The 17,298-nt window shown below is 39.6% G+C and overlaps 1 protein-coding gene across 4 annotated transcripts in view; it reads left to right on the top strand.

The window, feature by feature from the left end:
- Nucleotides 1-17,298, top strand: part of zgc:77784 (uncharacterized protein LOC402947 homolog) — a 48,211-nt gene that overhangs the window by 10,070 nt on the left and 20,843 nt on the right. For all 4 annotated transcript variants that reach the window (XM_054602449.1, XM_054602531.1, XM_054602613.1 and 1 more), the window contains exons 3-7: nt 9,660-9,817; nt 11,156-11,276; nt 11,354-11,492; nt 13,107-13,234; nt 16,372-16,496. In XM_054602449.1, the coding sequence (XP_054458424.1) occupies nt 9,660-9,817; nt 11,156-11,276; nt 11,354-11,492; nt 13,107-13,234; nt 16,372-16,496 (671 nt within the window). The remainder of the gene's footprint in view (nt 1-9,659; nt 9,818-11,155; nt 11,277-11,353; nt 11,493-13,106; nt 13,235-16,371; nt 16,497-17,298) is intronic.

Below are 17,298 nucleotides of genomic sequence, written 5' to 3'. Positions count from 1 at the left end.
TGTAGTGTGTGTGTGTGTGTGTGTGTGTGCGTGTGCGTGTACAGTGTACAGATGCTTCACAGTTGTGTCCCAGATCTTTTCGCAGCCGTCTGGCAGCTTTATGGATGTCCACTGGAGAGCTGGCCGCGCTTAAGAATAATGATATGAAACAACCAGACTGCGGGAAGCAACTCCTAAAAAGATGGTGGTGTGAGATAAATTTAGTAAAAAGTAACAGTCTGTATATTTGTTCCTAAGTATAGACTAGTGTGACAATTATTTATTTCGTCTTTAGCCCTTAAGTGTATATTTCCAGCTTGAAATTTAAACATGTCTTATGCATTGTATCTAGTTAACTACTAATTTAGCAAAACAGTCATAAATTGGATATAATAACAATACTACCTAGGGATGCACTGATCCAACTTCCAATACAGATAGCCATACCTGGGCTTTGGGTGATACCTGATATTAATATCGATACTAGTATCTGTGCATCGCTAATACTATGACATGTTTAGTTTAGTTATTGAGATTTTGGCTAATTTATTATTTAAATAATTGCTTAAAACATGTCTCATCTGGTATTAAAGGCTGTAAAGTGAAACCTTTTTCTGAAATTACACTATACAAGTTTTCTTTAGAAGTTTAAGGGAAATTCTGGTGCATCTGCTACCAGTAACAATCAAGCCTCCTCAAACATCCAAAACACTTTAATTCAACAAAAAAAAAATATTACCTCCAACACTTTTCTTTGTGTCATCCGTTAAGCTATGCAGCTCACTACTACTTTCTGTGATTACTGTCGGTCAGGCTAAAATAGGTGTTTGAGATGACTTCTGGTAAACTGAAGTGTTTTGAAAAGCTGTAAGAGGTTTGTGATTCTGGTCTTGATCATCGTTTTTCTTATCAGAGACTGAGTCCACAAAATCTTTACAGTGGATGTGGTGAATAACATATTATTATGGATAAACGTATGAGGATAACACCCAGGTTGCGAAAATTCAAGTTTTCCATTAAATTGCATCTACATGCCGGGCCTTTATGTCAACATCCAAGTACTGCTCCAAGTATGCTTCAGTTCTTATCTACAATCAACTTTCACGGAAAGCTCTTTGCCGTTTTGTCTATGAAATGTCAGAAAATAAGGAAAAAAACAAAGTGATGTCTTCCAATGTATTATATTATATCTGATCAATAGTCCAAAACCCAACCAACTAACTGTCATATGTCAAATAATGGCAGCACATCATCACATTTCAGCTTGCTCGTGTCTACAGACAACAAGCTGCTAGTTGAAATGAGAAATGTAACACAACTGTTGCCCAGACAGATTATCACCAAATCACCTGGCAGTTCTCTCTGTGTGCATCAACAAGATAATTGGTGTGAGCATGCACGTATAGCTGTGTGTCTCTTTGTATGTTGTCTACTGATGCTGAGTGCAGCAGGGGAGTGTGAGCTTTCTCCTATCGTGTTGAAAGTGCACTGAAGTAAAATGCTCCTCTTCTCGGAGCCGTGTCTATTATCTTCCCTCCTCGGTCGAGGACACGTGCCATTGTCTTTCTTCCCTCCTAATTGTGCCAGTGTGGCTCGGCCCCGGGCTGAACTGCAGCTTCTCTTTGGCATGGGGAAATGGATTAGTCACTAGGTTGATTATGGGGAAGAAGCATAACAGATTAGCGAGGTCGAACTGTCCTCGTTAAAAAACACAAAACAGCAATTTGAGCACTGTCTTATCTTCCACCATGGCTTCCTTACTGGTGAGGGTGTGCAAGTGCTCATGGCGAGTTGACCTCATGTGTAGCTCGCATCCAAAAATAGGGATTCAGATATACTGCATATCGGGAGACGTGCAGATGCAACTAATGCAAATATCCAAGCTGGGAGAAGATATGATGCATGTACTGTCATACTGCCTCTTTTAAATGGCTGATAATGAAATCAAGTGTTGTGTGCAGCTGGAGATTACAGTACAGTCATATTGGTAAACGGATGATTCACCTGCAGGCTATGAGTGACTAACGGTATTAATAAGTGCCTGTGTTAGCTCCTAATCTTCTTGCCTCCGGCTAGAGAGGGCATATGCTAGGACAGCAGGGTGGTGGTCTCAGACTCCCCCCTCCCCACTGCGTGAGGTTGTGCTGACTGTGGGGTGAATAGCGACCCAATTAGCTCTGGCAGGGAGGTGGGGGTTGGGGGAGGGGGAGCGGTTGTGCAGTGCTAATGAGAGGCCAGTTTTTAAACTGGTGGTCTTGCAGAAGTGTGTGCGTGTGCGTGTGTGTGTGTGTGTGTGTGGCTGTGTGCAAGGCAGCAGTCTGAGGGACAACAGGTGGGTCGAAGAAGAGCTTAAAACTCCCACTGAGCAGTAATTAATACTGATGCATCTGTTCGACTGTTAGTGGCTGTCAGGAGTGCTGACACTAACCTGGTTTTAACCACATTAGTCACACATTAATTGCCAGTGAATGTTGCATAATGAATTGTGCTACATGACGAAAAAACCTTCCTCTGCAGTACACTCACAGATTTCCACTTAACTCGCTCTAGCCGTGTATGTCTTAGCCAAAGGATACCGACTCTTCACTGAACTGGCGTCTGTGAGATTTACTGAAGCGACGCAGAAAAGGGTGTTATGGGTAATCGCAGATTTCAAATGGATCGCGGATGAGTCACTTCCCAAATCTCGACAATTAGTAGTCCGGACCTGCATGCCAATCAAGCTGATTGGTTGATCCAACATCATGGCGAGAAGTTTTCTGTATTAATTCTTGCAGGGTTTTGGGCGTACATTTCAGCAAAGTGCCAGAGCAGAGAAAAAATTCTTCTTCTTTAGGGCACTTAGTATCTTTGCTCATCTTGTCATTGTCCTGTCCATTAACGTAAATTAATCTAGTGGTTTGTAGTGGTATGTTCACACTGTCACTGTGGTGAAATTGATTCCCTGATTTCTCCGATGTGTTCTTAACATTGTGGTTTGCTAAACTTGATACTGGACACAAGCGCTAAACCCCCAATCTATACACACGTAAAAGAAACATGGTTGAACTGTGGAAACACAGTTGAGCGTGTCCAAACGACATTGGTTTAAGTTTGCGTAAGTAAGGCCGGTATATCACAGTTCCAGCTTTAATGGTACGCTAGAGCTTTATGAATAATGTGGAAAAACAATTCAAAACACCTTGATTGGATTATTGTGATCATATTGACTCATGCTACAGAAAGTGAAGAAGCAATGAACAATGTAAAAAGCTCTGAGGCTTATCAGCACTTCCACATCAGTGACAAATAATAAGGTTGGCCGTGTTTTGGTGAAGAAGGTGGGACACTGTTGACTGTCCACGAGCCAAGTCAGCTCATTTGTATTTGTCCTCTTCTAGTAGCTGATGGAAACTGCCCCATTGCTGAGAAGAACAATACCTTTTCAACATATTGTAGTTAAAGCTACACATTTATTTTATAGATATTATCTAAGTGTACTTATTCAAATGTCTTGTTTTGTTCGTTTAGCGGTCCAAAAACCAAAGGCATTCAGCCATATGTGACCAATAACAGCTGGTCACTCATATTGACTAAATATAAATGTTACGCAGCTATTAGCTAGATTGTTGGTGCAGCCGCAAACAATGAAATTTGACCCTGAAATGCAAAACATTTTACCTTTAAGCTTTTTTGTCCACTTTCAGGTTGTCTTACTATCCCTCAATAGCAGAAGGCAGACGTATGATCACATTGAGGTGTGACAGGTTGTGTTCCCACGTCATTTATTTCCAGCAGAGAAGTCACCTGTAAGCATACAGCTAACTCTCTGAGACGCCTCTTCAGTCAAAGGAGTAACCGGGAGGTATCGTGGGCTGGAAATATGTGGAAATGTGGATGTGTATCTCAATAAATAGAAAAAATGCTGATTTCACCGCTGAGTCATCAAGGTTTGTGTAAAAACATAAAAAGAATTCAAGAACTAGATGTATTTGTTCTGTACAGTCAGTCCCTACTTGCTTCATGCCTGAGGTAAAAAATAATGTTTTTTGTATTGCCGCTGTCGCTCCCTTCTGGAGTACCTTCTAGTAAAGAGCATGCTTTTGCTCGGAAATGCCAGCAGCAGTCATTATTCAGTCTTTTTTTTCCTTCCCTTTTTATTGTAAGCTGCCAGTGATCGGCTGACTTGCCTGGCTGTTGAAAAAGCCGGAATAATGAGACAGTGGGAGTGGACTGAAATCCATTCCTCCAGTCTCCCAAACTGGGATTTTTGGGGCTTTAAAACAAAACAGAAAGGGGGTAGAAAAGTAGTGGTGTCTATTTCAAAATCATGAATGTAAATGTCTTCCAGTCTCAGCAAAGAGACGGTCACATGGTGCCGCGGGATTAGAATAAAGTAGGACAAATAAAAAAATAAAACTTGTTTAAAAGGCTTTAGAGCCAGATGTTCCTCTTACTCCTGATGAGGGATTATGAAGGAATCAAAGTTCTGGTTGCAGCTTGTTTCTTGGCTTCTTCTGCTCTACGTTCACTTTCACTGGGGATATCGGATACATATTATCCCTGATGAATACGGTTTATATGTGCAATTCTAAATTTATCACTATTAAATTGCAAGAAAATTGTCAGCTGATTGTTGACTGAAACTATGCAAATCACCTCTTCTATGGTTTATATGAGCACTGCCAAGCCTCGCTAATGAAGGAAAATGTGCGTACAATGTTTTTATTCCTTAATTGAAACCTGTGAGTCTCTTCTCCTCCTCCATCATCACAATCAGACAATGGATGGATTAAAGCAATCTCTCTTCTCTGTAGGTAAAGCATCCATTAGCCGTGACAGGGCAGTATCATGGCAATGGGATTAGACCACCTCCCTAACGGGTTTACTACTCTCCGAAAATAAAAGAACAATAGGATCCATGCAGTGGGTCGTCTCACGCTCACAATAATGTCCTTTAACCTCTCTGTCCACCCTCCTACCTGTCGGCTGTAAAAAGCACAGAGGCTGGTAGCTGTTCACACATCTGTCCGGCCCACGCCGTCTGATCCGCCTGCTTCCCACTCTCACTGTCACCTCCCGTTTAGCACAAAAGCCTTTTTTTCCCCCTGTGCTGTCCGTCACACTCATCCATCATGTTTCTTTATCGCAGGGTATGTAGATGGTCTTTGAACTGTTTAGAAATTTGCCCTCTGGCTGCTTGATTTTTACGAAGTCACATGCTATTATCAAATATACAACAACATGCAATAATCCGCCCTGTGCATGTAATGCAAAGTGCACATACCATACATAGAATCTTCTTGTGATTAATATGTCTTCCTCCCTCTGTTCATTTCTACAAAAACACCAACAGATGGCCTTTCTGTGGGTCCTAGAGTTCCTCTTGGCTAAACACTACGGATAGATAGATAAATGTCACTTAAAAATCAAGTGATGGATATTCTCCTGGAGATTAAAGCGCTTAATCTGTATATCCCTGAAATATTAGAGTTATGAAAATGAATGTGCACTCTCTAATAGCGCCCAGAGAAATACTGATGAAACCGCTGAAAGTCATTTAGCCCTGCTTTGCCATTATTTAAGCTCACAGGAAGTGCTTTAGGGGGAAATTAGGATTTGTCTCTGCAGAGGCAGGGTCAAACCTCAGCTGCCCTGCAGTAACCACGCTCCCCATCTAAGCCCAGCGTGGACGGACGGAAGGAAGCGAGAGCGCAGGGCCTGCTTTAGGAGATTATTTGGTAAACTAGTCGTATTATGTCTGAGAAGTTAAGTTAGGGACAGTAGCCCCTCGGGGGGGGGGATTCTTCTTTGTGTTTCTCAGGAGATTGGTCAGTCCTGTGGTGGGACCGTCATCTCATATAAACATCCGTGAGAAACTCTGTTTGCCGTGGATGGCTTTTAAGTCGGAGCAAGGACGGATCACATTAACTTGAACACAGCTTCAAAGAAAATTTCGGAGCGTGTGTTGCACAGTGTTTGGGGGTAGTGATGTTAGGAATATATTCTGCTCCCTGGCATGCGTTTCAAACCCTCAAATGTCCCACTTTCCGTCTGTGCCCAGGGACGCTGGGTTTCAAATGCTAAAGGTGTGTCCGTGCATGTGTGTTCATGTCTGCGTGCGTGCAGCTCAGGGATTAGCTCTCTGCCCATAACTTTTGCACTTCAGTCACCATGGCAGTGAAACAAAGGTCTCTGTGCACACATATAACCAGACGGAGGTCTAAAAATAATGCAGTGCTTTCAATTAGCCCCTCAGCTCTGCAAAGCATTTGAAACAGGCAGCCAAGTGAACAGGGTCGGGTTATTTGGTGAACAGACCTTTGGGAGGAGAGCATGTGTCTTACTGGTTCTAGTCCACCCATGCTTTTGCTATAGCTCTTGCAAAGGCTCCTTAATTCTCCTGGTTTGTGAGGGTCTTCAGGGTGTTTTAATTCTCTGTTGCAGATGTCCACACCATATTCTCTACAAGCTACCTTGTCAGTGAAGGTCCTCCCCCTTTGTCTTGGTGTTTGACTATGAATAATAATTAAAAAACCACTGCGGCGTAATAAAAAGATTAATAAAAGAGGTTAGAAGTTCTGAGCGAGTCTTTGTTTTGTAAAGACTTCTCACTTTTCCTTTTCCTAAATGTCATGGCATTAAGAATCCCACTCGGTGAAGAGAGTAACCTTCCACATCCATTTCAATAACGTTCAGTTAACTGTAAGAAGGCAGGTATGGGAGATTTATGAATTCATAACACAGAGTGAGTTGAAGAAAAGCCTGTATAATGTACAGATTGACTGATGTCTACTTCACAGCTGTCAACCGCTTCACTTCGATTTGTAAAATCATAGCGGCTTACCCAAGACATTTATGGCAGTCGAACTAGAGTGAGGAATAATTTTCTGTCTTTAAACAGCTGATGTGAAGTCATTTCAGATGAGATTTTATTCAAACCCAGTGGATCTGAATATTGATGCTGTATTAAAGGCCAAGGCAGCCATGTTGACACAGACCTGTCAGACGTACTGATAGATAATTAATATGGCTTGGATTTAATTATGTAATCTGGATAATTGGCTTAGAATAAAAAAATATTCTTAGTTTAGTTGATTTAAAGTGGATTGCAATAATATCGGTAAATCCTAATGAATAAAAACAACAGATTTAACCAATTGATCATTTCCTTTTGCCAAATCAAGCTTTTTTCCCCTCACTCAACAAATGTATAGTTTACAATTATTTAAAATAATGAATAAAATAATCATAATCTAAATAAAATCAAACAAAACTTCTCATCTAGCCCATGGCCGTGGATTTTGCGCGCTAAAATAGAAATGCTATCATTAACAAATGTTCTAAACTGCATAGCTGGTGTAAACTAATGCTAATGCTGTTTAGAAAATGTTTGCTGACAAACCAGAACCCTAAAAAATATGTGAAATATTCACTTGGTTGTTGCATACATGATTTAATGCTAAACGACTGCATGTCCCTTTGGCAGTCAACATCCTCACCATTTGATGATCCTATAGACAATGGAAATAAAGAAACAACATTGTGTATTTCAGGGAAGAGATAGTCGCTAGTAGCTAAAGTTAGACTGTTAGCGAACTACACCAACGAGGATTTAAAGGCGGACTAGTCGGCGTGATGTCATTTTGTTTGTTTCATTATGCACTTGTTAGCAACTGTCATTTTTAAGACACATAAAAGCTTCAAAACTCGCAAGAGGGGTACTAGTGACGTATTTTATATTGTAGAATAAAACATTCAAATTTCTTAAACTTATTTCAGGCATCTAACCAAAAACTTCATTGACTTTTAGACAAGGGAACCAGAAGTGCAAAAGTGCTTCATATTTAATATTTGGTTCGAAATGTGATTTGGTGGTACACGCACTTTGAAGTTGGTGTGCTCATAAGGTTAGCATACAGAGGGAGGGAAAATTTCATACAAATATGCTAATGTTACTTTTTTTAAATGCTAACGTTACTAGTGTGATCTGGTTTCTGTCCTTTTAACCCCATATTGGACATCCACAGTTAATTCCCTGCTACCTGTAGAGTTATCTTGACAGTACTGTTGTTTTGGTTGGCATCATTACTACTAGCTGCCATTCCTCACTAAAGTTTACATGTGAATGTTAGCTAGCCAGCAGCTTAGACAGGCATGTGATAAAATAGACCTTTAAACACTACTTTGACTCATTTTCCAGAGGGTTTACTTACTTATCAATACTGGAAATGCCCATAATTAAGATATCATGGCATGGTAGCAATGTGTTTTCTCTATCCCAGCTAATCGCGCATCCGTCCATTGAAAACGTAATAGGACTAGCAAAATAATGTTTAAATGTGTGTGGTAGTGTTCATATTGTCATATGTTGATATGTTAAGAGAAAATGATTTGTTGATGAAGAATAATCAATGATTTGTTGATGAAGAATAATCAATGAGTTTGGCAAATGTTATGCCAGTTTGGATAAAGTGTAAACTTCCTCAAACCAAGAATAGTGCAGGACAGAGCAGATACTATAACTTTAACTTCTGATAATGTAGCTTGCAGCTGAACTCACAGTCAAATATTACATTCCTTACACTTTTTACCATCCTCCAATCTCCTGACTTGACAGGCCTGTCGAGCCTTGTTATTGTTGGTGAGCTATGATTAGATTACTGCTTTTTGGTGGTGGGGTTTTAGTGATTGCTCAATTGATGATAAATTGTGTCAAATTTTTGTCCGTGGCCATGGATTGTAGATTGACAGAAAAGCAGATGATCTTTCATCTTTGTATCTGTGAACGATCGCTAAAATATTCATGAAGGTGTAATTGGATATTGTATTGATGGATTATGCAGAAATTATTCTCTTTAGTTGAAAAGGAAAAAAGCCTGTAGGCTGTAGATACAGGATGTGGTCCACCATGAAGAGTAAAGCCGTCTGGGTGTGTTTGAAAATGAGATCCTGTCAGCACTCTAGTATGAGTTTCCATTGTACAGGAGGTCTCATAAGAAGGCTCCAGTTCACAGTTCACAATGAGGCTTTCATCTGTCAATCACGGTCGAAGATTAGAAGATATCAAACGCCGCCGTGTCAAAGTCCTCTCATCCTGTCGTCATCCGCAGGGTTGCGAGAGTGCAAACTTCAGGGGTGACATGAGGATGGATTTTCAGTTCGGAGCTGATTTTATTCGAGTCTGAGTGCTTCAGATTTGTCAGACAGCGTTTGGAATTAGAGACACAATCCCTTCATTAATACTGAGGCCATTTTTTTCTCCCTCACACATGGGCTAAATTATGGATGTGCTGTTATTTGTTTACTCCATGTTGGACTGAGAGATGTGCATAATTCATCTGCTCTGACAGGAGAGACAGCAGCGGAGTAGGACACAGGCCTGGGAAAACATTAAAACAGAGCGCAGTCTAACAAGGACGTTGCCAGGATTTGAGCAGTCATGCACATGCAAACACAATAATTGACTTTTCTCTCGATAAGCTTGTTTTCAGCCAACCCTCTGCAGGAAAATGGTTAATTCGAGAAAAAGAAGTGGAAACGATTTCCAAGGCGAACAATGTGTTTCTTTTGAGGATATGGTTCATGTGTCTGTGCTGCTGCTCACCGATCTGTGGGTTTGATTTACAGGCTTTGTTTTGAGTACATCAGATAGACAGGGCGTCTGAAGCTAATTACATTTCTTTGTGTTTTCTTCTCAGTCCTGAGAGATGATTTCCGGCAGGCCCCGAGCGATGTGGTGGTGGCTGCTGGTGAGCCAGCGGTGATGGAGTGTGTTCCTCCACGTGGTCACCCTGAGCCCACCGTGTCCTGGAAACGCAACAACGTCCGAGTCAGCACCAAGGATGACCGCATTTCTGTGAGTTCAACATAAACACTGGACTGAGCATGTCCAGCTCTCAAAACCCAGCCATCTAACCTCCGCCAAGTTTCAATCCAAGTTCAAAAAATTCTCACTAGAGTAATTGTGTATCAATTCATGACTGAAATCCCTCAACAAATTCACAATTTAGTTTTTACTATTGCTAAAGTAAATTTTAGGATATAATTTAGCTTTTTTTTTCTTTTATGAAACTATGTTACATGTTAGATTTACCTTCATTAGGAACAAATAGTCTTGTGGATTGCCTGACGCATTGTTGTCTTTTGTCTTTTCACAGGATTATTTGACAATAATAGAAGTATAGAATATCACGGTCCTTATCTTTTAAGGATAAAATCAGGAGTGTACATATACAAACAATAGCTGAATTGAATAAAAATGACATTTAACAAGAAATGTTATCTAAAACATCAATGATAAGACTACATGTTTTTCCTCAGACCTTCTTTATAAACCCACCATTTATTTCCATCATTCAGCAGTGCTGGGGAAAGGCAGAGCTACTCATTTACAGTGACAATAGTTTCAATAGACCATCATTCAATTCAGACACCTTTGTTCTATTATGGACTGGAATATGTCTAGTATTTTGCTGTAACTATTGTTCTCTCCTCTTGTGTAAAATCAACAGCCGGACACCATCTCTGGTGGCTTTTGAAAAGCTTTTTTGTTCTTGAATTTTAAGAACATATCACAAGCTGAAGTTCTTGAAAGACAATGTTTGCATCAGTATTGGAGTAATGGTGGAGGAAGTATTTTACCTTATGATTAGCTTAACTAAAAATACCACTTGCTTAAGTGAAAGTACTTATGTATTTCCAGCAAAAGGTACTTAAAGAATCAAAATTAAAAGGAAATTGGTCCCTGTGAGTGTTACAGTATTAAGTATATTATTTGGTTATCATTACTGATGAGTTAAAGTGTAAGTAGCTTTTTCTCATAAGTTTGTGTGTAAAATCCAAAACTTCTAAGTAACCATAGCTCTGAAATAAATGTAGTAGAGCCGAAAGTACAATATTTCACTGTGAATTGTAGTGGAGTAGAAGTATAACATAAACATAAAATAGGTATACTTTTGAGATATTGGGGTATTTTTAATTCCAATGCTTGAGTAAATGTACTAATTTGCATCAGACCACTATCCAGAAATGACTAGTACTTTGAATATGAAGGATTTAAAGTACATAGAGTATCCGAATGTGTATTATTTGTCCATTAAAGGCTGTGATGATAGCAATTGGTAGTTTCTGTCTGTTTTCTTCCCTCAAGACACCTGGAAGACTAATCTCTTGACCTGTCACTGCTGTTTTTCAGATGCGTGGGGGTAAACTGATGATCTCCCACACCAGGAAGAGCGATGCTGGCATGTATGTGTGTGTGGGCACTAATATGGTTGGAGAGAGGGACAGCGATCCTGCAGAGCTGGTGGTATACGGTGAGTAAATTGCAGCAGCATTGGGTCCTTTACAAAACATTAGATGGACATGTTTGATGTCTTTTCTTCTACCGCAGAGCGCCCTGTGCTGGTACGGAGGCCGGTGAACCAGGTGGTCATGGAGGACGACACCGTCGACTTCCTGTGTGAGGTCCATGGAGATCCCCCTCCCACTGTCCGATGGCGCCGAGAGGAAGGGGAGCTTCCCCGTGGGAGGTGAGGGTGACTGACATAAGCACAGACCAATAGAGAGTCAGACGGGTGATACACATACACCGTCTTATGAGGCTGAATAAGAAATTACAGCTTTACCAGAAGAGAGTGCATTTGATTATTAACACGTGACCCAGAAATATGTGGAGTAATTGTTCATCAGACCAAAGAGGATTAGAAAGTTTGCATAAATCTCCTGTGACCGGTTTCATCCTGTTTCCGTCTAATCTCAATATAATGTATATTTAGCTACACCAATTAGATAACTATTCGATTTTTTTCACTTTGCAATATTATATCACTATAAAACTTAATACTATAAAACTCTAAAAATAACACTAACATAGAGCTAATTACTTATAGGCCTACAGTACAGCCAACAATATGTTGAGCTTGTAAATTATACATCTAGGTGTTCTATAGTGTGTTTATTTATTTGATTAATAAATGCATTTTCTCCCTGCAGTACTGCTCTACAACAGCTAGAATATATTGTCCCATTATGGTGCTGACATTGATATCAGATTTAATGTCAAAATAAATGAATGATTATTGAATGTTAAAAAGGTGAAACAAAGTAGATTATTTAAAAGAATAGTACAATATTTTGGGAAATGGCTTATTTGCTTTTTATCTGAAGACATTGATACAACTCTCATAGTTTTAGGGTTAATATGGAGCTACAGCCGTGAGTTGGTTAGCTTAGCTTAGCATAAAGACTGGAAACAAGGAAAACAGCTAGCGTAGCTCTGTTCAAAGGTAACACTTCATAATGTGTTTGTTAAACCGTACAAAACCTAAAGTGATAATTAGTGAGCTGAAGGTGATGGTAGGCTAATTTTGTTACCCTTAGATGGAGCAAAAATGGTCAATATGTGGTTTTACAGGTTAATTGTTTCCTCTGTTTCTATGCTAAACTAAGCTAACCATCTCCGGGCTTCAGCATCACTGTGTAGACATGATAATTTATTTGTCCACTTTGAAAACAGATAATTGTGATGATGGCAAATCATGAAATGGTTGTTTTTCATGTTTGTAAAGAGCTAAATTATATTCTGTCTCATCTTTTCCTTGTTATCTTTAATCTTGTATTTCTTTTATCTTTTCCTTCTTTGGTTTATGAGTCGATGGAATGAAGTGAATTATACCGGTTTGACTCATAGTATCCCATGCATAGACAAAGAGAGCTGAATTAGCCTTCTGTTCTTTTGGTGCATATGGTATTATAAATAATTCTCTCCAAAATCCATCTAAACTTCATATTTGATCTACTGTTAAGAGTCAAAATGCTGTTTTTCCAGAATCGAGTGAAAAATCCTAAAATAGGAAGATAAGATATATAAGATAAACTTACTTACTTGTTTGATTTTCAGCTGTTCCAAGAATTTTGCCTTATCTATCTAAGATAGATAAGGCACATTGTTCCAGTTGTTTTCAAGATAATGTCACTTGATTGGAAAATAAATCCCTGCAACAGGTTGATTGACAAGGAATGAAATTACATTATATTGTACAACTGGCGGATTTTCTTCGCTTTTTGTAGATTAGTACGGCGAAATTAGTTTTGCTATCCTTCCCTGTTAGATCTTTCATTATCTGTGTTTTTTTCATTCCCAGGTTTGAAATCCGCAACGGCAACAGCCTCCATTTGTTCCGCGTGAAAGAGCAGGATGAAGGGACGTATACCTGCACATCTGAGAACAGTGTGGGCAAGACGGAGGCCTCGGCCATGTTGCAGGTCCACGGTAAGTCACACGTCATGCATATTGTATATGCGCGCACAGACACATACTTAGGCATGCATAAAAAAAGCTCATGTTCATGCATACAGGCACATGGCGACGGAATTATGCCAAAGCCGGCTCCCATTTCATGTCCAATGCCCTGTGTTTTTTTTATCAGTGTATCTTTGCGAGTCCCTGTCCAGCGGTGATGCCAGGAGCTTATGCTAAACCGTATGGATTACGCCATTGGACAGATGTTTGGTGGATGTGTGCTTTAACTCACTGCCAGAGAGCAGTCCCAGTATTAATAAGACATGACTCCCTCCCTGTCTCTTCCTGTCTCTTTATCTCCCTCCTCTCGCCTCCTCGCTCTCTCTGTGCCCTTTTTCTTTCTCTGTGTGTGTCTTGGTTTAAATAGACGAACTTATCCAGTAATGCTTTTATCGGTGTAAATGAAATCCAAACCGAGCGGATTTCCATTTCTTCTTTTTTTTTGGCTCTTTTCTTTGCTGTCACCGGTTTTGTTTTGTAGCTCAACGTTTCACCCATCTCATTAATTTTCCATCTCTCTCCATCCTGTTTCAAACCCTATCATCATTCCAGTCGGCCCTTTACGTAAGTTCACTTTCCATTTCATATTTCTCAAAAAAAAAAAGCCATTTGTGTAATGCTAAGTTATTTCTGAAATAGTGGTCTAGTCAGTATGGTATTCTTAATGGTTTTTAAAACAACAGCCAGTGCCTAATGGTGTTAATAAGTTCTTCCATTAGGCAGTCAGTTGTTGACAACATGCCTGTTGCTGCATACTAAGTAAGCACTAAGTAAGCCTCGGACGCAGTGACTTAATGTACAGCAGATTAAGGACTCCTATCAAACGCACACATCTGCTTTGTAGAGCAGGGTGTGTCAGGATAGTGTGACACCATGTAAATCTCTCCCTCATTTGCTGCTGCAGTCAATCAAAATTTGTTTTTGATTACAACTTTGTCTTGGTCTCCGTTTTGTAAGTAAAGACATTATCTGACCTCAGTTTACCATTAAAGAATTATGATATTGTTATATAATTATAATCATTTCCATACTAAAAAATAATACATAGTTATCATTAGAGGGGAACTCCAGCCATTTTGAATTGCTCTTCCATAACATGTGGGGACTCATAAAAGATAATGTGTCAGACTTGAAATAAACTCCTCTAAAGCTGCAGAAGAAATTATATAAAATAGATAAATAAATTAATATTATTATTTGTCAAATTTCAGCTACAAAAATATACATATCTTTTTTATTATGTTTAATCGACAATGATTTAGGAAAACATAAAAAAGTAAATATTGTCCAGTAGAAAGTAGAGATTAGTGAACTTGGATATATAAATGCAGGTATTGAACGATCTGAAAATTATCAGATAAAATCCCAAAACAGCAGAGAAGCAATAAATTAGGCACAAAGTATGTGGAGACTTTAAATAATTCCCACTATAGGCACTTTTCTTTGTTAATATCTCCCCAATTGGGAACGAAAAATTATAAAAGGATCTTTTAACTTCTAACTAAACTACCAGCATAAAACGGATAACACATAATGTATCCCTGATCAAAATTACAATATGATGTATTAAGAAAATCATTAGATTCCATTCAAAAATCATATGAAACACCTTAATAGATTAAACCAATCCAATGCTATTAATCATAAGACCATAAGTGTATGAGAATAACACTTTGGATTTGTTTGAGCATTACAGCATCTCAAGAAAAGAAAATTCACAAAAACATAATCCCAACACTTTGATATCGATGAAAGTGCGAGACATCTTCAGTGTTTGGGAACATGCTCCTAGTGAGAACATTACAACACAACAAAGGTGACTCAGATACATTGTGTACTGAGCCAAATATGTGTTTGCATAATCTGTTATGTGTGTTCGTGTGTGAATATGAGCTGCGTAGAGATTTGTAAAGAGGATGATCCTGGCTGGAGAAGCTTCTCATGCAACGGGCAGCATGAGCCAATTATTCAGACGGAAGGTAGAAGGCGGTGGTCAGTGTAAATCCACAGAGGGTGTGATGAGGTGGCTAACGCAATGATCTGACCCGAGCTGGAAATTGGGAGCTCTGCCCAGACCTTTCCAAAAATAACTGAGTAAATGTCATCTGAACGCCGGCGCCCTGCGCCGTGATGATTTGTTATTTTCAGAGGACACCAAGGTGATGTCTCTCATTAAAGATGAGAGAGCGGTGGAGAGTGTAGTGATGGATCAAAAAGCTCAGAAGGTTAAAGAGGCAACTCTTAAATCTTTGCTTGTTAGGAGCTGATGAGCGCTTCATCGATACAGATCAGGCTTCAAAGAAGCAGTGGAAAGTAACTGAGTACATTTTATCAAACCTGAACCGCAATCAACACCTTTAATATAATACAAATGACGCTGTAGTTACTTTTGAAATTTAGATTTGACATGAAAAGTATTTTATGCAGATTAAACCAGGGTTTCCAAACTGTCAATGCAAAAAAAGCAACATTTACTTCTGGCATTTAGTTCCTTGCAACATTTCAGTCTATAAGTCATCACTTCCACCAAAGAGTGATTCCCCCTCTAAACCTTAAATAACTGTTCAAGGCCCAAAGAGGTCAAATTATCAGTATTTAACAAAAACAAACCAAAGATCAGCGAAAAAGTCCAAGATTTTCCTATTTATTTCATTTATTTCTAACTCATTAATCATTCCAAGACCCCTCAGATTCAATACTGTGACCCTTTGGAAGTGCCCGACCCCATGGTTGGGAACCACTTCTGTAAACTATTAAGTTAAATATAGCTCCATCTGACCAGCTACACCCGTGAAAGGCTGCTTACACACTGATGCGTCAGAAACAATCTAATTATGTAATATATGATAACACATCACTCACAGAGGTCATTTTCTGTAGAATAAGTGCTTTTAAGTACTTTTACTTTTGACGCTATTTTACTGGTAATACGTCTGTACTTCTTTACTTCTTTACTTGAAATGGAGCATTTTACATCGTTGTGCTGGAACTTTTATTCAAGTGAAGGAAATTAATACTTCTTCATACAGAGCAAAGCAGGACTTTGACATGTTTTCATACAGATATAAGGGTTTTAATGAGTGCATACACCTCTCTCCCTCCTCCAGTACCACCTCAGATTGCCACGAAGCCCCGAGACCAGATTGCCACCCAAGGGAGGAGCATCACCTTCCAATGCGGCACCACAGGAAACCCTCCACCTGCCATCTTCTGGCAGAAAGAGGGCAGCCAGGTAGGGGGCTGGTGCAGGGAACAAGAGATCCTCTAATGCTGAATACTGCAGCACCATCCTGTACAGTTAATTCCTGTGTACGAATCACTGGATGAGTATGTATGAATACATTTGTTCTCATACAAGCCTCAGGTTGTTAAATAAGTGTGGTTTGGGAGGATTTTTTTTACTCATCCTCTATTCATTCTTTATATATCAACAAGCACAGCTCACTTTGTCTTTGTTTTAAAGGCGAGAAAGACTCACCACAACATGAACAGGTTTTGTCTGATTTCGTCTTATGATTTCTGACACATTTTTTTCTAGTTAGCTCACACTTATGTAGACACTTTTTACTAAGAGAAATGGGCGAGAGGCAAACAAGAGAGTGTAGCACATTTCCATTTGGCTAAGAGATATGAGTAGAGACAAAGTGTTGGAAGATATTGCGGTATTGTGTTGGCGAGGAATGTTTCTCCCGCTTGCGACCGCAGTGTAAGAGTGTAGTGATGAGGGTGGAGTAGAAATGAAAGAGGGAGAGGTGGCAGGAAGTACACCAGGTGTGAAAGCTGCTTCTTCAGGGCAAACCTGCAGACAAACGCTGTCCTCCTTCCAGATTGTACCCAACTATAAATACCTTGTTGCTCAACAGCAGCTGGGATCAGTGACTTGGAGGAGCAGCATCAGATGTTTTCAGAAGCTTGTCGGAAAGCCAACAGGAAGTTCAGGCACAGATTTTGTGAATAAGCTTCCGTCTGCAGGATGGTTGAGGCATAGCTTAGCTGTTTTTGGAGCTTTTTTGATGTATTTGGGGGATTATCTG

This window comes from Anoplopoma fimbria, chromosome 1 (assembly GCF_027596085.1).
Source record: "Anoplopoma fimbria isolate UVic2021 breed Golden Eagle Sablefish chromosome 1, Afim_UVic_2022, whole genome shotgun sequence".
In the NCBI taxonomy this organism is placed as follows: Eukaryota; Metazoa; Chordata; class Actinopteri; order Perciformes; family Anoplopomatidae; genus Anoplopoma; species Anoplopoma fimbria.
The sequence above is the reverse complement of the archived record's forward strand: the minus strand, read 5'-3'. Positions and strand labels throughout refer to the sequence as shown.